This window comes from Melospiza melodia, chromosome W (genome assembly GCF_035770615.1).
Source record: "Melospiza melodia melodia isolate bMelMel2 chromosome W, bMelMel2.pri, whole genome shotgun sequence".
NCBI lineage: Eukaryota > Metazoa > Chordata > Aves > Passeriformes > Passerellidae > Melospiza > Melospiza melodia.
Genome location: NC_086225.1, coordinates 4535122 through 4557931, shown reverse-complemented (window position 1 = coordinate 4557931; position 22810 = coordinate 4535122). Strand labels below are relative to the sequence as shown.

Sequence of the window (22810 nt, the reverse complement as noted above, 5' to 3'; positions counted from 1 at the left end):
ATCATCATGAGGAGCACATACTGGAATATATACAGGGTTAGGTACAACACCCACATTAACAGACAAAGCAATATTGTGACCAGTGACTCCATACCAGTACAGCAAATGCTAGATCAAATTTGTTTCCAACCCGCTCTGGGCAGGTTTGTTTTTATGTCAAGTCTTCGTGCTGTGGGCACCAAATAAGGCTGTTGTGGTTTAGGAATTGTATTGGCTAGTTTAGTACTCCCGCTGAAAGACCTCATACCATGGTCCCACTTGCACACCCTCCCTCCTCACCCCCCCACCCTTCCCCCGCAACGGGCTGGAGACTAGAATTCGAGGCACAAAAAGATAAAGATCACAGGTTGAGATAAGACCAATTTACCAAAAACCAGCAATGAAATAAGAAAACAAACCGTAACAGCAACAATATTAATAACAGAGTGTATAAGATAGGCAAACCATTCACATGCGATTGCTCACCATGTGGTACCAGGTGCTAGCCAACTGCACACTCTGGCAAACCACAAAGACACTACTGCCCTCTTGCTTATTAATGTGGATAGCGAAGGGATCAGAACAAAATAACAACTTATTTAGAGATAGGCTTATTTATAACATGAATGATAAGCAAATAACAGGAATAAGCTACATGGATAATTGTTGCAGCCTGAATTGCTGCTAGCAAAGTCCAGAGTAAGGAAGCAAAAAGGGCCTTTGCATAATATCCACAGATGTTTAATTCAGCCGCACGGTGAGATGTTCAGAGTCCCAAGGCACACACTTGTGGAGGGTCCAGGTTTCTCTCTCCCAGGGGGCCGGGGGGGGGGGGGGGGGGGGGGGGCTGGTCTCTGGGCAATACAAAGATAAGGGCCAATCAGGGAATAGGGAGGGAGTGGCTCAGGAACATAGGAACAGGAGAAGGACCAAGTGGGATCTTAACAGCTTTTTGAGGGAAGCTTCTTGTGTCTCCTCAACTCAGGGGTTGCCCCCCAGCGTGTCCACAACTCCCTGTTTCAATATTATTAAGAAAGCTTCTCTGAAGGATCAACTGAATCAACACTAAATGACTAAAACAATCAAAAGCACCCATAAGACAATTTTCAAAATGCAAACAATTCTGAGCCCCAATGTCCAAACTGAGAGCTGGCAGGACGGATATGGGGTTTTCTTAGTACGGTTTATCAGGAAACTGAGTTAGGAGAAGGTTCCTTCAGCAGGGACTGGTTCTCTGTCACCTGTGGTCAAGTGGTCGGCTGTGATAGACTCTGTACAAGGTAGTGTAGGTGGTGGTGTGCCTGTTGGAAACTCCCAATAGAAATCATTAACTTTTAAGAAAAAGATTATTACTTTAGGGAAACTTTCCTTTCTTTCCCTCCCAATCACCCTCCCTCTGGTATTGGGAAGGAACTCTGGGAAAAGGGATTAGTGGAGGAAGGCCATGGAAGGGTGGAAAGGGAGGTAGGAATTTGTGGGAACATAACAAAAGGGTAATAGGACAATGGAATGGAAAAGGGGAAAGTGGGAGGGAGGTAGTACAGCCACAGGAATTGAGGAAGGGTATTAGAAGAAGTGGGACTTAACCGATTGGAAGGTTCAGTCATTATGGAGGCGGACTTTAAGGTGCAGGACAGCTTGTCGGTGTTCTGTGCCCTTTTGGTTTTTAGGCTGTTGCTGGGGCTTGATGGTTGTTTTTTGGGTTCTATTTCCTTGGTAGGTGTGTGTAGGACTTCTATGAAGTGGATAATATTTCATAGGTTTGCAGTTTGGTGCATGTTTACTACCTTGCATTGGAACTCTACCAGGTCATGTCCCATCAGCTACTTGGGGGCCTTTTCTTCCTTGTATTATATTAAATTCCACAGTTTCTCCATCTCCTAGACTGTGGAGGTATTTCTTGGGGTTATTCTTTTTTATAGCAGTCTGATGAACAAACACATCTTCTTTGTTATCATTCCGGGTTATGAAACCGCATCTGTTTTTTACATTGAACTATTTCACTGTCCCCAAAACGTTCATGGCGAGGACTTTTTTACCTTTGCCAGTGGGTTTGTGTTTGTGTTGGGGGTGCTGGACGTGTTGCTGGCGCTGGTGTGCTGCCGTGCGAAGTTCGTCTTGCTCCCAGTGCTGGCAGCCGCACTGAGGCTCGACCCCTTCTCCTTCTCGGGGGTCTGTCTCGGCTGGTGCCCGCACACACTCCTGGTGCAGGGCTTCTATTACAGCAGCGGTGGGCGGGGGCGATGGTTTTGCTGCCAGGACTGCAGCTTTGAGCCATCCACCGCCTGGCAACAGCGGCGCCCCAGGCCCGCCGGCCTCGCCCACCTGCCCTTGGCCCCGGTGCACCAGGCTGCCACTACCCGGACTTGGCAGCGTGTATTGGCCGGCTTGCTCTGGCCATGCGGAGCGGCAGTGGGGCGGCCGCGGGTTTTCTGCAAGGGCAGCAGTTCGGTGCGAGGGGGGGCAGTTCTTGCCACCTGCGCCTTGTCTCGTGGTGCTATAGCAACCGAGGTAAACACGTCCATTCTTTTGTTTACTGTCCTTTCCAGCACTGCAAGCACATGTGGGTTTTCTTTCCCTTTGGTTGTAAGAAACTGGTGCAGCTGTATATTGCCAATCAGGGGCAGCTCCTCGTACCCCACCACCTTCACTCATGGGACCAGGACTTTGGGAACTGTGGGATAAGGTATGAGGACCAGAGGGCAGAAAGAGGGACGCTGTGGCCTCTGCCATGCGGTCTCCACCATCTTGAGCACGTGAATGAGACCATTCAGCCACAGCCATGCAGTGAGAGCCAACTTGGGCAGCAGGAGTATGAATGGCAGAACCTGGAGGAGTCTTTCCTTGCGACAAGGGAGGAGGTGCAGAGGCACAAAGAGGGGAACATGGAGGAGGGGTTTTCAGCTGGGGTTCACCATCCTCAAAATTCAGAATGCATTGCATCATCATATTAAATAAAGGATGGAATTCTGTCTTAGTTTTTAACTTTTCCCAAAGTACTTCCAAAAATTTATTGGTTAGGACTGAGTTTTGCGAAATATAAGGGAAATGCTTGTTATAAATTATCAAATCGGCAGCCAATTTTGTCGCAGACATTTTTTCATAGAAATCCTTTCTTTGGGATTTGTTCATCTTCTGGGAAGCTGAGGCCCCAGAAGAAGAATGTAAACAATTGTTATCGGCTGGTGTGGAATGCAACAGGTGCAGCAGTGATTGGTCTTCTGTGAGTGTTTGGATTTGCTGACCACTCACAGGAGAGTTTGTCCTTGCTTTCTGCTGGACACAGAACTTTGTTATTCTTCTTTTCTATGCTATTCTTAGCTTAGCAGCCTCTGCAACTTCTCTCCTTATTCTTTTTAGTATAATGTATTATATATCGTATATCAATAAATCTAGCCTTCTGATCATCAACCAAGATTCTCGTCCTTCTCTCACCCTGAAGACCTCATCAAGTCGCTGTAATACAATTTTATAATAAAAATTTAACATAGATTTATTAGATCATTAACAAAAATAGAATTTCGAAAAACCACCACAGTCAAGACAACGTCAGCCCCGAGTGCAGGCGCTGGGTGAACCAGGATCCAACTGACAAAGTGACAGTGTTTCCCCAGTGGTTCACCGCGAATGCTTCAAGCAGCTAGCTTATATACAGTTTATTCTGCCTGAGGCAGGGATGACCAAACATTTCTTTCTGTCTCTTCACATGTAGAACTGGATCCATACATGTGCAGGAATAGACAAAGGTAGGTCCAGGGGTCCAGACGAATGTCTGAGCACCTCAGTGGAGTCTGCATTCGTATGTAGTAGAGTGACGCAGGTTCTTGAGTAAGGTAGGTGTAATCTTCCCAGGTGCAAGTCCTGTGAGTGATTTAGACATTCCACTGTAACTATCAATCGTGGGCCAGGAAGGTTTCTTTCATACGTTTACAGACTTGATATTATCTTAACATTGTCCAGGAACTAATTGAATAACCACAAGACTCTGCTCCCAGCCAGGGTGATCACAGACATACCTTAGATTCTACAATATTTTATACACATATATAGCATGAATTATCTCTACCATATACTACATGCTTGAATAACCAGTGTAAAAAACCCTTCAACTCCCCCTCTGAAATCAAAAATTTTCTTGAAGAAAAGACTTTTTAAGGTGGAGGTAAACTTCTTGTTATGTGTAGGTGAGTGTTGTTTCCATCTTAACCCAGTCTCTTCCCAACACTCGAGAGTAAAAGGAGGAAAGAACAAAAATTTCAAACTCACCACACTGGGGTAAAGAACCTCAAATTCTCAGGGTGGTCTAGTGCAATGTTTTCCAGAAGAGGTCCCTGTTCGGGTGCGATTTGTTGCAGCCTGTATTGCTGCTAGTAAAGTCCAGAGTAAGGAAGCAAAAAGGGCCTTTGCATAATATCCACAGATGTTTAATTCAGCTGCGCGGTGAGATGTTCAGAGTCCCAAGGCACACACTTGTGGAGGGTCCAGGTTTCTCTCGCTCTCAGGGACGGGGGTGACCCTGGTCTCCAGGCAGTTCTGATGTTGCCCCCTGATCGCAGGAGGTGATCGACACGCTCGCCAGGAGGGGCCGCGCCTTACCTCTGCCGCTGGCAGGCCGGATTGCGGTTCGGTCACTGGCTGGGTTCCCTAAACTGCCAGAGGCGGCCGATAAACGTGGACCCAACGACAAAGGATCGAGGAGAAGGGAAAAGGAAGGACTCTCTGCTTCCTTCTTCGAGCTGCTTTATTTCTTTCTCACGCAGAAGCGGTGCCGGGGAGGCGCTGCTTGGAACCGGAGGCGTGGCACAGGAGTTATTCTTTCCCGCGGCACGAGCAACGCCGAAGCGAGGCAGGTGATGCAACCTTGCGGGCACCGGCAGCGCCGGCGGTGGCAGTTGTTCCTGTGGCAGGAGCCGCGCGGGCAGCGGCAGAGATCCTCCCCTCCCGCAGTAGGAGACATGCGGGCAGCGAGAGCCCCGGCGGCGCCAACCGTATGAGCGATCTCTCTCTTGGCAGGAGCCGCGGCAGCGCGGGCGGCACAGGGGGAGCGCCGGGGAGGGCGCACGGGAGCAGCGGCGGCTTTCCCGTCACCGGAACGGGGCAGTTGATGCCACACGGGTGTTCTCTCTCACGACAGAGAGTGGTGCCGGTTGCAAAGGGTTGAGCTGCAGCGAGTGCCGGTGGGGCACGGGAGCCGTGGGACTCGAAGAGGGGGCAGTGGCAGAGAGCAGGAAAAGAGGAAAACAGCATCTTTTATGGAGGAGGGGGGTGGAAACCCGGGAGGGGACTGTCTGGCTAGCTAGTGGCAACTGTAAACATAACCTGAAGCAGGAAAGACACAGACCAATGGCAAAAAGGAAAAATCATAACTGACAGAGAATTCTCTAAATAAAGGGGCAGGATTTTTTGAGATAGGGAAAAATCTGGAATTATTAACTACCATGGTGATACAGGGGGCAAACAACCTCAGACAGAGACTAAACATCTTCAAACCACCACTGCCACAGACAGGAAGAGACTAAACATTTTCAAACCTCCACTGCCACACAGTACAAAGATAAGGGCCAATCAGAGAATAGGGAGGGAGTGGCTCAGGAACCTAGGAACATACATAGGAACAGGGGAAGGAGCCAGTGAGGTCTTAACAGCTTTTTGAGGGAAGCTTCTTGTGTCTCCCCAACTCAGGGGTTGCCCCCCAGGCTCTCCAAAGACAATAAGCAGATAACAGAAATAAGCATAGAAAGGCAATGTATCAAATCATTACTACAGACTACAGCAAGTGATTAAGAAAAGATACATCACCAGTTACCCATTTAGGTTACCATTATCATGGTCTGTACTTCAGCAAAGGACCAAAACCACCTTCCTGCTAATTGGGAAATCCTACGTAGTGCATCTGCTCATAGGTGAGGCTTCTCTTTTATATTGCTACTTGTATAAGAGTATGTGACTGGAAGTTTATTTTGGAACTTTATGGTCTGGCATACCCGTCCGCTGGCCAAGCACCTCAGCATGTCAAGCACGAAGCCCCATTTTTCTTAAAATTGCATATGTTGTTTTGAAAAGGTACTGTCTCAGTTTCAAAACAAATTCTAGGAGGAAAAACGCTCTAAAATAAGTGCTTTTCTCTAAAGAGAGAGGGCTTCAATAACTCCCCTTTCTTCTGCCAGCGAGAGAAATGGATACCAGGGGATAAAAGTGAAAAAAAAGTACTGTTTATTAACAAAAAAACAACAACAACAAAAAAAAAAAAACCACCGCGCCCGCAAGGCACAGAAAACGAAAGGAAAAGGAAAAAATAATTTGAACCTTACACCCCATCCCCACCTTGCCACGAGGCCAAGAGGCAAAGATGGTGACTGCCCTTCTTTTCAACAGGGACAGGAGGAGAAGAGTTCACAGCAGCTGGGAACCTGTTGGATTTCTGGCGTGGGTCTTCTCCATGCAGCAGCCAAAGTTGGTGGATTTTAATGTCCTTTCTCATGTCAGTTCAGCTCCTTCCAGGTCACGGGTTCGAAGCGGTCCTGCCAGCTCCGAATAAAAAGAAAAAAGAAAAAAGAAAAGAAAAAGAAGGGCTGAACTGAAACAGTTCAAGGGAAAACAAACAAACAAACAAACAAAAAAAAAACCAAAAAAAAACCCCAAAATTAAAAAACAAACAACAAATCGCCTAGAGAATTCCCTGTCCAGCCTCCAGGCTAGGGAAAAGGAAAAAACCTTTTTGCTTCACGCTAGCAAAAAAAATCTCAAACCAATCCAACAAAAGGAACAATGTGGTGTCCAGATCCACACTGTTTGGAACACATGGAGAGCTGAGCTAGAGAGTGAGAGCTTGAACAGAGCCCACGAAGGAGCCCAAGGCTCCCTGCCCCACCCACCGGGTCCATCTTAAAGCTACAGCACTCGTTTTTCTGGGCATAAAGCAGACAGTTTGGGAATAAAGCATCATCATAAAATCACCCCAAGACAGGTACATATGTTTGAAAGTTCACACAGAGGTCAACTTTGGTTCAGTCTCCTCATAGGGCCTACCACATAATTCGGTCTTTTGACCTCTGTGTGAACTTCAAGTTAATGAATTTGGCATATAGGTGCTATCAATCCATTTTAATTTATACCAAATAAAGCAATTAAACATTGTTGTTAGTACAATTATAATAAAGGCAATTAAGATAGGGTCCACCAATACATCTAATGCCTTAGTGGCGGTGGATGAATATCCAGGAACAAAATGATGGGCAGTTCCAATTTGGCTAGATAGCAGTTTGTCTTCTACAATTACAGTATTCATTTGACATTCTGCTAAAGTTTTATTTCATATTGACAAATGTTTTTGCATATGTTCTGAAGACTGTAACAAGGTTTTGTGCAACAATACACCTATGGAAATGTTTAGATATCTGGAGTGCCAATACATAGTTACTTGCTCATTTATATCAGATCAACATACATAAATCCAATTTTGCCAAATTAGATGTGTAACATTTTCTAAACACCCTGAAAAAGGAGCAGTTAAATTATACATTTACATAGTTTGTTCATCATTTGTGACAATACATATTTGTTGCAGTCCTATTTCAATAAACATCTGGAAAGAAGGTAATATTGCCCATTTACAGTTTTTAACTGAATGTTCTAGTAAATAAGATTCGTATAGTTGTGATCCCTGTCCACAAAGAACACCATTCCACACTATGTTACATAAATATAGATTATGAATTCTGTGTTGTTTGTCGATATACATTCCAGTGAAACTTGGTAACCGATATTCAGGCACGAAAGATTCTTCTCCAAAGATTACAAACACTATGACAAATTTGTACATAATTTTGACATTACTAATGTTATAATTAATTATTTGTCTGGTATGGTATAAATCAGTACATTTTACAGTTTGTGGTGTCATTTGTACCCCGTGTTGTGTTAGAACATGTTTCAAATATTGATCACCAAAGCAGTTCATTACTAGATATTAGATCACTTTGTGTCTTGTTTTTCTGCATAAGAACATATAATGATTGCACCGTACATTCAGTCCAATTCATGGTCTAGTTAACAAGGTGGTGTTAGGTCATAGGTTGGACTCAATGATCTCATAGGTCTTTTCCAACTTAATTCATTCTGTGATTCTGTGTAAGATTTTGATCAGCTTGAAACTGCTCTCATTCTGTCCAACTGAACTTTAAAAATTCAGTATCATATTATAGTGTTTGTCTTGAATGTGGTAGGCATTCACTTAGCTTTCAACTGGAAATTTTGCCCCACATCATATCCAGTACGACTCAATTTATTATTCATAGCCCCAATATCAACAAAATTTAAAAAGCCTACTTCAGCTCCTACTCCTCCTAACAAGGTATTATATACCAGGCTCATTTTTGGCTACACTTTGGTAATTTAGGAAAAGTAATGTTAAAATGAATCATATGTTGTTGATACTGATGAGCTACATCTATACAAGTGGCTGGTACTTGATGTAACTGATGAATTGTAACATTGGGATGTTGTCCTGGTTTAGGGCAAAATTTGGGAGAAAACCTCCAAAGGGGCCCCTCCAGAAAGCAAACCCACACGGCCTCTCCCTCCAACCGGTTCGGGAAGGATTCCTCGGAGACAAATGGAAAAAACCTGTTTATTTAACAGGCAAAGTACCCCTCAGCACACAAAATGAACAATACCGGATGACAACACTCTTTCACTGCTCTGAAAAAGATGACAAATTCAGAAAGTCTCTCTTGGGAGTGATCGCTCTGTTATCAGTCCCTCTGGTGCTGGGAATAGCTGCTGCAGGCCACAAGGTGCAAACTCTCGGTGTTTCCCAGGTCCCAGTCCAGAGCAGGTTCAAGTGGTTCCAAAAAAGGGAAAGGAAAAACAGTCCAGGGAAAAATTCAGACTGCTTAGCTAAACTGACTAATGAGCAGAAGCAAAAAGCAAGAGCAAAGCAGGAGCAAAGCAAAAAGCAAGAGCAAAGCAAAAAGCCAAGCAAAAAGCAAAAGCCACACTATGTACTGCCCCATCTCTGTATCCTGCCAGCCATGGGGGAGCAGGCTGATAACAAAACCAAAGCAAAACATTTGCTCTTCAGAGCCAGTCTTGAAGGCACAGAACATAATATCCAGCATAAACAGAACACACGAATGGGGATACAAGCATCATAAAGTCACCCCAGTACACCATCATCTCTAATTGGCCCAGCCTTGGCCATCAGCATGTCCATCTTCAGATCCAATCAGGGACCGGCTCTGCCAGACATGGTAGAAGCTTCTAGCAGCTTCTCACAGAAGCGACCTCTGTGGCCCTCCAGTACCAAAAACCAGGTTGTGTAAACCCACAATCATTCACCATGACCCATGATTTTTCTTAACATGCCATACAGGATTATTCCAAGATGTGGTGATGGGTTTTAAGACACGTGCCTCAAGCAAATCTTTAATTGCTAACATTATTTCTTTCTGCCTTCCAGGAATGCAATACTGCTTCAAAGAGACTAATTTTGTGGCTGGGGAATTTCTACTGGAGGTATTTTTACCTTTTCTACCAGAATAGGTCTCATACTAATATATGGCTTGGTGCCAAATTGACACTGTCCATCTGGTAATTCTAAAGTTAAGTCCTTTAAGATATCAATTCCAATTATATACTCAGGGGCTGGAACTGAGTATTTTTGACATGGTAAATTTCCTATTTTCATTTCACTTTGTGTTCGTACAGCTTCAATTTGTTTACCTCCTAATTCACTTATTAGAACCGTTTGGCCTTTAAATCTTTTTGGATTCCCATAAATTAGCAAGGCCTCTGCTCAAGTATCCACAAGGGTTTTAATTGTTTGAGTAGACTGGTTTTTCCAAAAACTTTGAAGTTCCACATGGGAATGCCAATCCTTTCTTGCCCATCCCTGTACTGGAGCTTGGCCTATTTCCTAATCTTGGTTATGATATACTTCTATTTCCTGCACTTCCTGTAAGGGATACAGCAAGTTAGTGTACAGATCCCAATCCTCCTTCCCCCTGGAACTAAGGACCCACCCATGGGGGACCTTCCACGGGCAGATGGAATGTCCCATCAAGGTTCCAAAGGTGAAGCCAATGGCTGACTTGCATCTTCTGGGGCCCTAATTTTCAGTTGGGAGCTCTGTACTTTCTTATTTAGTTTATTCAGCCCACAGTCTTTGTAAATCCTCCACATTTCATCAGTGGGAATTCCATCTATATTTTCTCGCACCATTCAGTCTTTCAGAAGTGCAGCAAACATTTCTTTTTTTGAAACTTTATTATCCTCTCCAGACAGGGAGTCTGATTTATTCCATCCAGATCCACGTGGCTCCCATTCTCCCAAATCCCCTAACTGCTGTATTTTTTCTCACATCTCCAACTGAATTTCCTGTTTCAGTAATTTACAGGGTCATTATGGCATTTTTATATGCAGGAGGACCAACCTTAATTTATCAATTTCTCATGTGTACTGATAAAACATTTTGTAGCATTGTGTCTGCATCTCCAATAAAAACAACTGTTTTCATTCCTCCTCAAGATGCTTCATGCAATCTCTTAATGTGTACCAAGGTCTATCCCCCCCAGCCACTCACTTTCTACTGGGTACTTATTATTTTACACTTCTCAGCTACAACTGACAGCAGTTTAGCATCTAGCTGTGTTCCCCAAAATGCCTCTTGAATAAAAGAATCCGAGCTCAAAGTCATAAATTTCCTACTGTCTCCGGGGTCTGTACCTACACCAGTGGCTCCCAAGTTGTGGAGTTGCACCATCCATGTTAATAACGATTCTCCAGATTTTTGTTTGAATCTATCAAGCATATCATTAATCTTATGCTGTGTATAGTCGTCTATATAATGTTTTATAACCTGTTGTCCATTTGCATCATATTCTGTTTTCCTACACAATACAGGGCCAATGTCAATGGTCTTATCTGACCCAGAATCATCTGGATCAGTACAGTCCCAAACATCTGTCTCGTTGGTTGTGACATGCAGAGTGAGACTCTAAAACTCAAAGACAAAATGAGTTTTAAAGTATGTATGTGATAGGTTTTCTCCTCGAGCCAGGTCTTATGAGCTCTCAGAGAACCTATCACACCTGAGATAGCCCAGCTACATCAAATGGCATAAAATTAGCAGGATGGCTTCTGAGGTAGTGTTGGAAACAGAAAAGGGTTTAATAAAAGGCAAAATAACAAAGCTATTACAGAGAAAAACCGAGCCAGGGGCAAGAGGTTCTTGCTCTTGCTAAAAACACCCCACAAAAGCGATTATTTCCTTTGTTCTCTTCTTTTTCTAGTGAATTACCTAGGTGGGACCTTCTGGCCTCTGTTCAATTGGGCAGCCCCAGGTTTGAGGTGAAGTCCCAAAGGTCCTATGAGATGTCTTTTTACCAAATTGCAGAGAGAAATTTCTGGGGTCTTTTCCTTTTTAAGGAGACAAAAGATAATTTGGTCACTCCGCCAACAGGGAGCACATTCCTATAGGTATGTTTTTATTCAGCCTGACACATGGGAATATCTCCACAAAGATGTGTACCCCTGTACACTCACGTTTTCTTTTATCCCCTAGAATGTTACATATGCATCAAGTTTCACAATAGATCATTTCTTGGCTCCCCTCCCTCTCTTCTTCGCATGCTAATGATCTTATCAGCCCTTTGTGCCTGCACAGTTGTCTCTGCAGGTTGTCTCAGGGGTCATAGGGGATGAAGTAAAGCTGTCTTCCTCAGAGTTGACTTTCTGACCCCGCTGCCTTGCGCATACTTACTGATCTTTTGGCCACTGACCAAGCCAGGAGTCCAGATTCATCTGGTTTTAGGGGCTCAAGGAGCCTTGTTATCTCAGTATTCTTGCATATTGTATCCTGTTCTTGATAAACATCCTTCCCCTTGTTACAAATGATCAAATCGGTAGCTAAATTTATAAAAAAATTAACAAAGATTTATTAGATCGTTAACAAAAAAAAAATAGAATTTTAAAAGACCACCACAGCTTTGGGCAGCGTCGAACCCGGGTTTTGGCGCTGGGTGAACCAGGATTCGACTGACAGAGTGACAGCATTTTCCCAGTGGTTCACCCCGAGTGCTTCAAGCAGCTAGCTTGTATACAGTTTATTCTGCCTGAGGCAGGGATGACCGAACATTTCTTTGTGTTTCTTCACATGTAGAACTGGATCCATATATGTGCAGGAACAGACAAAGGTAGATCCAGGGGTCCAGACGAATGTCTGAGCATCTAGGCAGAGTCTGTATTCATATGTAGCAGAGTGATGCCAGTTCTTGAGCACAGTAGATGTAATCATCTCAGGTGCAGGTCTTGTGAGTAGCTTAGACATTCCAGCAATCATGGTCCAGGAAGTTTTAGATGCAATCTTTCCAGGTGTAGATGCCAGACAAGTCAACAATCATGGCCCGGGACAGTCCCATTAATACGTTAACAGACCTGATATTATCTTAACATTGTCCGGGAACTAGTTGAATAGAAATAAGACTCTGCTCCCAGCCAGAGTGGTCAAAGACATAACATTGGACTTTCACAATATTTTATACATATATAGCATGAATTATCTCTACCATATACTACACCCTTATCAGGCATCCTTGCATTCTTTCTTGCTGTTTTGCACGTAGTCCTTTCCTTTTTCATGCAACCAAGGATGCAGCAAATATTAAGCAATGTCCATCATTTATGTGCCTATTCTTAATCAATACCTTCTAATTTCTGTGATTAATATATATCCTCTAGTTTCTGACCTCATGTTTCAGTCAAGATCCCATTGCAATCCAGCTTCTGCAATTACTGCATGTAATTTGATTTTATTCACTTGCCCCCTGTGTTTACAGTATTTATATTCAGCTACTCTAACAGCTGCTTTTTCATCCACGGTTTGGTAGGTATCCTATTTCTGAGCAAGCAGCTTATTCTGACATTGTAGCATCACAATTTTATTTCTCTAAAATACTTTGTTCATACAATAGTGTTTGTTTGGTCTGACGTATGTGATAAGCAGTCAAAACAATCCATCCCCTTCCACCTAAACTGGTAACTTCTTTCCCTTTTACAACAGGCAATTTTTGTAAACATTTAACTACATCAAGACATTCAGCCTCTCCCAATTTTGCATTCCATGATTCGCGTGGTCCTGCAGCAACAGACCATTTCCTGGCTATTGAACTATAAGGCATATCTTCCCCTCCTGTAATGTCAAGCAGGGGTTTCTGGTCTTTCTTCTTTTTTGATTTAAACATTTTGTTCAAATCCTGTCGACTACACCATTTTTGTTCTGCCAAATTATGTGATCAGCAAAGGGATCAGAACAAAATGACTTATGACGCTGTTGAGTCAGAGACAGAATGAAAGACTCCAGTCTTCATAAGGTGAATCAGAAGGCCAGTTGAATGAAAGTAGCGGGTCCTTTTATATGTGACTTGCTAATGTTATAAATGATCAATCGAAAAGCCAAATTTATCAAAATGCGAAAAAGATTTTTTTTTTTCTGCGACCAAAATACGGTCCTCAAAAAACCCACAGCCAAAGAGACAGCGTTGAGCCTGGGATCGGCACTGGGTGAACCTAGATCCAACCTCTATCACATCAGATCTTCCTCTGTTCACGAGCGCCACTTCTTGCAGGGCTATTTTATACAGTTTTTTATGCCTGAGGCAGAGGAGTCCTGATTTCTTTTGTAACTCTGCATATTCAAGACAGTTTCTTTCACTGTGCACAGCTGGACAGTCGTTGCTTCCTGAGCAGTAGCCGGGGTAGCCAGTGTTGATCACATCAGGGGAAGTCGCATATTCAGATGTATTTTTCTGGCGACTTCTGCTATCTCAATTGATGGCACCAGTTGGGCGATGATTGTCCTTGGGTGTCTTCCGATCATCGCGCTGGCCATGTCTATTCATAAGTAAACTGGGTATTGTTCTTCTGTTGCCTTCAGGAATTTTGAGATTCCGAAGCAGACGTCTGCCTCTGGGCTGCTTGTGGTCAGAGGCTCGTTTGGATTTCACAATCTCATAAAATACATTCTCTTTATAAGCATGAATTATTTCATAACATATATTACACTAAGGTAAGACTTAATTGGCAAAATAAACACAGGCAGGAGACCTTTCTTCTTTTTAATGGCTTTATTAAAAGTGATCATCTCAGGTGGGGAGAACCAAGAGGCTCGTGCTCATGCTGCCACTGCTCCAGGAGTGACTCAGGAGGAGGAAGAGTGCAGGTTTGTCTACTGGTCTGAGGGTAGAGCTGGGAGTTCCATCCTCAGGAAAGAATCGTGAAATTCCTCGGTTTTAGATTCAGCATTCGAGGTTCTCTGTCTAGCCGACATCTTTTTTAGGTTAGAGTGAGGGGTAAAAAGGTCTTGGCGGATACTAGATTCTGTTCTTCACATCTAGACATTGCTTTGATTCATCAATTTTGTGTTGGCTCGTTGTTTTAGGGGTTTTTGGCTAGGTTTGGTGAGGGGTCCCTCCCGTTGCATGCTGGACCCGATGTCATTTGCATGCTGACTCGATGTCCCTTCCCCTTCACCGTCCGGGTGCCATCTTCCAGGAAGCAGCAGGGCGACGCCCGGCTAAGGGAGCCGGCCAGCACCTGCCCCCGCGGGATACGGCGACCCGGGCCGGTAGCCCCGGCACGGCCGAGACCCGCGCCGAGGCGGGAGGAGCGCCCCTCCCGCTCCCCGGGGCGGATCCCCACCCCGGGGGCACCACCCGGGGGGCTCCCCGGCACGGCCAGGACCCGCACTGAGGAGGAGCGCCCTCTCCCGCTCCCCGGGGTCACCCCCGGCATGGGCGAGCCCGCACCGAAAGGTGGGGGTGGGGCCCCGCCGGGGCAGCGGCGGGCTGGCTCGAGGCACTATTAAAAAGGAAACTGTTAACAGGAGATTACAACATGAAATTAGTAACAATAAATAGTTAGAACTCCAACTTGGCAGCAATTGGTTTAACTTGTGAACTCTGCAACCTTAAAAAAAAGGGCAGATTTTTCTACTCATAACAATTGGTCTCAAAGTAAAAATGCAGCTGGCTACTCTCTTAGCTGGGGGTGGGCGGGGTTTTGTCGGAAAGGACTGAGACTTTGGCTGAGGGGTGTGGGGTTAGGCTCAGGTCCTCTTGCTCTCGGATCGGAGGAGAATGGTCGAATTGCCGCTACCGCAGGGAGAATTCGCTGCCACTGTGGAGTTCAGCTCCTGTACTGCTGTACTACGGTGGGCGAGCCTTTGCTTGTAATAGCGGACATTGAACTGGGACCTTATTAACATCCGGTCGTAGTAGAAAGGACCCTCATCATCTAATCGGATGCCTCAGGGGAAAAAAAACTGGGACCCCAAACTCCTCCCCCTTCCCTGAGGGTGCGTCTCCCGGCTATGTGCCGCAGCTGCTTCCAGACACCTGGCTGCCGCTGCCCAGCCCCATTGTTTTCTGCTGCTGTCTTGTACTTTTTCTCTACATTTTAACCCAGCACCCTGTGCCTGCCAGGACACCCCGCGACTGCTGCTACGGCTGCGGAGTTTCTGCTACATTTTGTTTGCTACCCTGGATGTGCCTGCGTCTGCCATTCCAGCTGCCGCTCAGAGGTTCCTGTAACAGCCCATTCTGCCATCCAGAGGGGCACTGAGAACGGCTGCCCCTGGGGGTTTGTAAAAGAAGCCCCTTTTCCATCTCTTCTGCCAGCTCGCCCATCATTACCCACATGCAGAAAGGCAGTTGACCGTGCATCACAGTACCCCCTGCAGCCACGGGAGAATCATTGCACCTGCCCCACCTGGCCAGAAGCCAACAGCGCCCCTGCCAGCTGTGACCATACCTACACCAAAGGGGAAAGTGCTTGGCAGCCATGAGAAAGCTGTTATTTGGTTTCTGGTTTTCTTTGTTGTTGCTGCCGTTGTGGTTGTTTGGTTGCCTTGTTATACATACTAGTAAAGAAGTGTTATTCTTTTTCCCATATCTTTGCCTGAAAGCCTCTTAATTTCAAAGTTATAGTAATTTGGAGGGAAGGAGGTCATATTTTCTATTTCAAAGGAGGTTCCCACCTTCCTTGGCAGACACCTGTCTTTCGAACTAAGACAAAAGGGATTTCACCTTTATATTGTTACTTGTATAAAGGTACATGATCAGATGTTTATTTTGGAACTTTGTGGTCTGACATACCCATCTGCTGGCCAGGCACCTGGGCATGTCAATCATGAAGCCCCATTTTTCCTAAAATTGCATGTGTTGTTTTGAAAAGGTACATATGTTTAAAGGTTCACACAGTGGTCAACTTTGGTTCAGGCTCCACATAGGGCCTACCACATCACCTCCTGTGCATGGTATGAGGTGGTATAGAATAAACCCAGGGTCCTGGCCTTAACCCATCTGGCTGCTGCAAAAATTAACTCTTTCCTGGCCAGAATCAGGACACTCCTTCAAAGCAAAAGTGGTCATGGTAGTTAGGTTTCTTGTTTCTTTGTTCCTCTTTAGTTTTTACTTTCTCAACTCCCATTTGTGAAAAATGGAGTAGAAAATAAATAATTTTTGTAAAGTTTAATAAGAGATTAAGTAAGCAACAAATAAAAAATCTGGCGCTGGGGTGCTCCTGGCCAACAGCCAAAGAACACTGCTGATGTATATGGACAATGTTCTCTTTATAGGTTACGTCACTGAGATACATGAGTATTCACGTGTTTCATGCATTATTCAAACATTCTTTCGAACTTTCTGATGTTTTGGGAACTCCTTTGCTTAGCTTCTTCACACTCTGGCTTATCAGCATGACATCCTGTGTGTCAGGTCAATATATTTTATTTCTTCTTGTGTCTCTATCCTGCTGTTTCACATCCTCTGATAAGGATTTAGTATGTCCTCCTTAAATTTAACATGGTATTCTCTAATTGTCCTCCAGTGCTCTGGTTTGTGTCAGGGCTATCTTATCACTTGGACAGGTTGGTCAGTGGATGGCCTTAGACTGTTCTTCTTGGTTACACAAAAGCCTTTTTTACATCTTATGTTTTGCTAAGATCTATATCACAATACATCAATCACACTAGTATTTCCATAAGTGATACATAGATATTATATTCATTACACTACTATTTCTATGAGCAATGCAGTGCATGCTTAAGCTATTATTATATTATATTATATTATATTATATTATATTATATTATATTATATTATATTATATTATATTATATTATATTGCTAAAAAGAGTTATAATTGATACTATTTCTAAATACTTATAATCACTAACAACATACATAAGCTAATACATAAATGCAAAAGCCAATATTATCTGGTAATTTTTCACACATTTGATTGCCCTTTCCACTCCTTGTTCCTGCAGTCTCAAGCCTGACAATTCCTGAAACTTTTACTAGAAAAATTATGAATGAGGGAAGTTGAAAATTCTTTAATGAAAATGAATATGGAACATTGCAATGTATTTATGGATTTTAATTGTAATTTTGTGTGTGTGCTTTATTTCATGTCCATTTTTGTACTTTGGATTCCTCCTCTCATATTCTTCCAACAAAACTGAGACAGACATGAAGATAAAAATACTCATTAGTTTGTCTAATAAGTATATTTCATCCTTTTAATTTAATTGTTCAATCTTTAGGTATAATTTACATTTTGTGTTTTGCTTTCATTTTTGCCATGTTTTATAACAGGAACAGGCTTCCTGGGTGTGTCAGTGTGATGACAATATGGTTCAAAAACTAGAAACAGATTTCAAGATGACTCTTCAGCAGCAGAGCACTCTAGAGCAGTGGGCGGCCTGGCTTGATAATGTAATGGTGCAAGCATTGAAACCATATGAAGGAAGACCCAGCTTTCCTAAAGCAGCACGTCAATTTCTTTTAAAATGGTCTTTCTACAGGTAGTCTTCTAAATTATTTTAGCTATTTTATTATTTGCTCAATAGTATGCCATAATAATGTTGAAAAAAGTTATATCAGACAATAGTTCCCAAGAAATGTAGAGCTTTTCCCCCACCCCCCAAAAGATCGGTGTTCTTAACATTAAACACAGTGATATGTGCAACTCAGCAGCAGATGAAATTATTCTTGTATATTTTTTTATAGACCTCGTTCAAGTGTAATGAGGTTGGAATTTTATCCTGATTTGGAAACATGCTATGAAATATTTTGGATTGAATAGCTATACAATTTTAAAGCCAATGTTTTACTATTAGTTATTAAAATACCATGGGTTCTATTTTTATTATGTAGGGACAATTTTTTTTTAATTGTGTAAAATAACAAGACAAATGTTCTATGTCATCTGCTACTGTATCAATTATCATAGTAAAGCTATTTTTATTCAAAATGGTGCATGATAGCATCTACTTTGTGAGAGTATCATATGGATGTTTTCATCCACAATCTGCATTTTTCTATTATAAGGTATACACAAACTTCTCTAAATTTTACAAGTTTAAAAATCATTCTAATTAAAAACTTTGAACTAGGAATGGGAGCATAACAGACACAATATTTTGAAAGACCACTTTGTTTGAAATTAAATAACTTCAATACAATTTTGCTACTTAAAATTTTAAGAACTTACTTTTGCTAAGTTCAGTTTTTACACGTGCTCACATATTAGTAATTGTGCATACACCAAAAAACCCCTTCCTGCCTTTTTGAAAATTTAGCTTCTAGTTGTGTAATATGGTCTCTAACCATGCTTTCAAAAAAGGGGAGAGACAAATAATTCTTTCACAGACATTTCTTTCTGAAGACATCATAAATCAGATGGTTTTGAATAGCATTGCTTTATTATTCTTGAAGTGTATATTCCATATGAATGAATTATTAAAGAATTGTGATATTTATTTCATATTTTCCCCCCATATTTAAATAGCTCAATGGTGATTCGAGACTTAACCTTACGCAGTGCTGCTAGCTTTGGCTCTTTTCATCTGATCCGCTTGCTTTATGATGAGTACATGTTTTACTTAGTCGAACATCGTGTTGCTCAGGCAACAGGAGAAACACCTATCGCAGTTATGGGAGAGGTAAGATAATACACAAGAAAATGGATTGGTGAATTAAGCAATAAATTCAGATATGCATTTTCAGGTTTTTTAACATTTACATGGACCTATAGGATTTTTTTTTAATAATATTTGTAATCTGTTGTAGATTGAGTTGCAAATACATTGGCATCTTCAAATTTGGGTTATATACCTTCATTCATGTTTCACACAAATGAAAGTAGCATGGAAGTACTTGCAGGATTGGGACATGGCATAATTTCATGCCTATATTTCAATGTATTTTGTTTAAAATAAACAGAGCAAAGTATAAATTCAGAAACACCGTGTCTTATATGCATTTATGGTATTTGCAATCTGAAGTTTTCCTCACTCTTTTTTTTTCCAATAGCACCCCTAACCATTAATTTTGTGTAGGTTGCTTAAGAATTCACATTATCTTAGAAGTTATCATCAAGGAATTGTACTTTTAAAGTTCTAGAAAATTGATGTGGACATACAATAGATAGTTCACCAGACTGAAGCTCGATGTTTTTATACTTGATGATCATTATATCATGTTTAATTTTACTGATAAGCTGTAAGTCACCTTGCATGACTTGATATATATTTTTTTCCTCAGGATATATTAAAAAGTATAATTAAATATTATAAAAATATGTACATTTTCATAGAGATTGGAAGTCTTGGCTTAATTTGTAGTTTGATTAATCTCACATGTAAAAAAGAAATTACTTTCTGATTAGATACTTGAACTCTGCCATTACATTTATAGCAAAGTACTGGAAAAGTATAATATTGCTACATTCTTGTTTTCTTGACATAGTATATGTCAAATGTAATGCTTGTGGTGTACTGTGGGACTTCGTAGAATGTTTTGGTGAACTTATGACAGATATTATCTTAGGAGAAAACATGTAATCTAAAGTTTTGAGAGATGAGAGGGGAACAGGGAAGTTGTAAACATTCATTAAATGCATGGCTTCTTGTGTTTCTCTGCATTTACTGACTAGTTGAAATAAAATGGGAAAGACTAAGGCTAGTTTGACAAACACTTGAAGCCATTATGAACTGTCTTTACAGCTGAGAAAAAGTTTCCTTCTCTCCCATCCCCTTAGATTTGTAGATTGATTCTGGTACAAGTACTCAGACAGTCCTGTGGTTAACTGGATCAGAGAATTAATCATGTCTGAAATAATCCCTTGGGCTATTTTTATTGGGTTAGGTCTGTCATGTTGTTCTTTGCATGGCCATGTGGATGACTTAAAGTGAAAGGATGGGTATGTGTCCTGGTTTAGGGCAAATTTGTTAAAGAATCTGCAAAGGAGGGCCCCTCCAGAAAGAAAAACCCACACGGCCCCTCCCCCCAACCGGTTCGGGAAAAAATTCCTTGGAGAGAGGTGGAAAGAACCTGTTTATTTCAGGCACAGCACCCCCCAGCACACAAAATGAACAATACCCGATGACACCACTCTGAGAAGGATGACAAAATCAGAAAGTCTCTTTCGGGGGTGGTTGCTCTGTTCTCAGTCCCTCCGGCGCTGGGGCAGCTGCTGCAGCTGAACGGTGTTCCCAGGTCCCAGTCCGGAGCAGGTTCGAGATGGTCACAGAAACAGGAGAGGAGAAACAGTCCAGGAAGGAATGTGGACTGTTTAGCTAGAACTAGCTAATAAGCAGAGGCCAAAGCAGAGCAGAAGCAAGAGCAGAAAAGGGAGCAAGCAAAGCAGCAAGCTGAAAGCAAGAAGTGAAAAACAGCCCTATGCACTGCTCGTCTCTGTGTCCCTGATAAGAGAAACCCAAACAAAACTTCCACTCTTCCGAGCCGGTCTTAAAGGCACAGAACAGATGAATGGGGATACAAGCATCATAACGTCACCCCAGGACAGTATGGGAAGGTGAGGAGTGAGTATATATGAGAGAACCTGGAAAGATAGGGCTGCTGCTGCTTATGCTGGTTTAGTGTTCACTGAAGTTTTATCTTTCTGTATTTCTGAAAAGGACTGAGTCAGGTATGTTTAGAAATATATTTATTTAAATATTGTACTCCTTTTATTTGAGATTAACAAATCAAATTATGCTCTGCAGCCTTTCATTTAAGAGAAGGGTAAAGGACTCAGACAAAGAAAGGGAGGAAAGAAGTTTTTTTACTTGTGAGCAGCTTTTCAGTTTATTTTTTATAAGTAAACTAGTCAGCATAATATACTGTAATAACCATCAACCCTATTTTCAGTGGTGCCATTTATTTACCCTATGTATAGTTTTGCTACACTATAACTGCCTTAGTGACACACCATTTCAGGATAACTTTTAAGCAAGCTTTTGGTAAAGTATTGCAGTTTAAAAATGGACACCGGTCATATTTTCCAGCATTCTACATCAGAAATATTTCACTCAAAGCAACAAAGGCCTTAACTTAAGTCACCCTAAAAATGCAAATACATATGCTTAAGTTTATATCCTATTGTTTTAATTGCTGACAATATTTTATTTTAATTTCTTTAATATGAACACAAATATAATGGAATGGAAAATGAAATTGTATACTATGGATGTGACTGCAGTCAAATGCATGCACTTTCATACTAGCCACAAGCCATTAGAGCATACTACTGGCTTTTCCATAGATAATCTAAGGTCATGTTTGTGTAGGACTGTGCGCACAATTTTATTGTTTATTTTGCAGTTTGGTGATTTAAATTCTCTATCCCCTGGAAATATGGATAAAGGTAAGCACTCCCAAATGTATAATTTTATATAGAACTAACATGTCTATTGGAGCAAAGCAAGTTCTTTTTTTTTTAAATATAGTTAAGCAGAATTGAAAGCTACATCATAATTTAAATTATGTGAATATTACTATTATAGGGGTACAATATGCTATACATGATATATAGTATATTATAAGGACTAGAATACTCTAGGGCCTAAATAGTTAATTTTTTTTAATGTCTAAGTTTTACACAAGAAATTTTCAAAATTTAATTGTATATTCTGGTGAGAGAGCTGAAAGGGATGGACAGCTGGAAAAAGGAAGATATGATTGGTTATTACACTTTCCTGTGTTTTCATATTTCATGTTATTTGCAAAATGAAGGCCTTTGTATTCAGACTTTTTCCCTTTGTGCTTTCTTTTCTTTTCTTTTCGTTTTGTTTTGTTTCGTTTCGTTTCGTTTAGTTTCGTTTGCAGATGAGGGCAGTGAAGTTGAAAGTGAACTAGAAGAAGAGATGGATGAAAATGGAGGGCCACAAGCCAAGAGGGAGAAAACAGACTTAAACCAAGCATTTCAGGTGGGCTGCTTGCAGCAGCCAGCGCTTGAGTGTGGAATAGAGCAGAGCCTCCTGAACCCAATTCATAATGAGCACATTGTTACAAATACTCAGACTATCAGACAATGCAGTGCTACTGGAAATACATATACTTCAGTCTAATATTGAAGTGCTCCTTAACTGCATTAGCCTTGTTGATGCTGGACTTAATGGGGGAGGTAGGAGAATAGGTCTGAAAGTCGTCTTATCAAATTTTGGCTGTGCTGAACATTACCTTTTATTGGATTGTGAAATAAAATGGGTGTATGCATTTTGCCAGATGTTTAAAAATATTGTAAGCAAAATAATTTTACATTGGTTATTCAATATTGAGTTTTCGTAGTTTCAAGTGTCAATGAAGACTTTTGTCAAGCTTTTAATGTTAATGCTTTTGTCCTCTTAAAATTAAAATAACTTATTTTTTTCATAGTTTAAATATATTTTAATGCTAATTATTTCTCATAATGATTTCATATACATAGATTTTTAATTAGATGCAAAATATGAAAAGAAATACTTTCTTTGACATACTGGATGCATGCT

General features: G+C 41.8%; 1 protein-coding gene across 1 annotated transcript in view; it reads left to right on the top strand.

Moving 5' to 3' along the window:
• LOC134431474 (transcription factor RFX3-like) overlaps window positions 1-22390 on the top strand; it is a 142243-nt gene extending 119853 nt beyond the window's left edge. Inside the window, exons 13-16 of the mRNA XM_063179485.1 lie at window positions 17634-17842; window positions 18829-18982; window positions 21645-21687; window positions 22149-22390. Of these exons, the coding sequence (XP_063035555.1) occupies window positions 17634-17842; window positions 18829-18982; window positions 21645-21687; window positions 22149-22390 (648 nt within the window). The remainder of the gene's footprint in view (window positions 1-17633; window positions 17843-18828; window positions 18983-21644; window positions 21688-22148) is intronic.
• The last annotated feature ends 420 nt before the right edge of the window (window positions 22391-22810 follow it).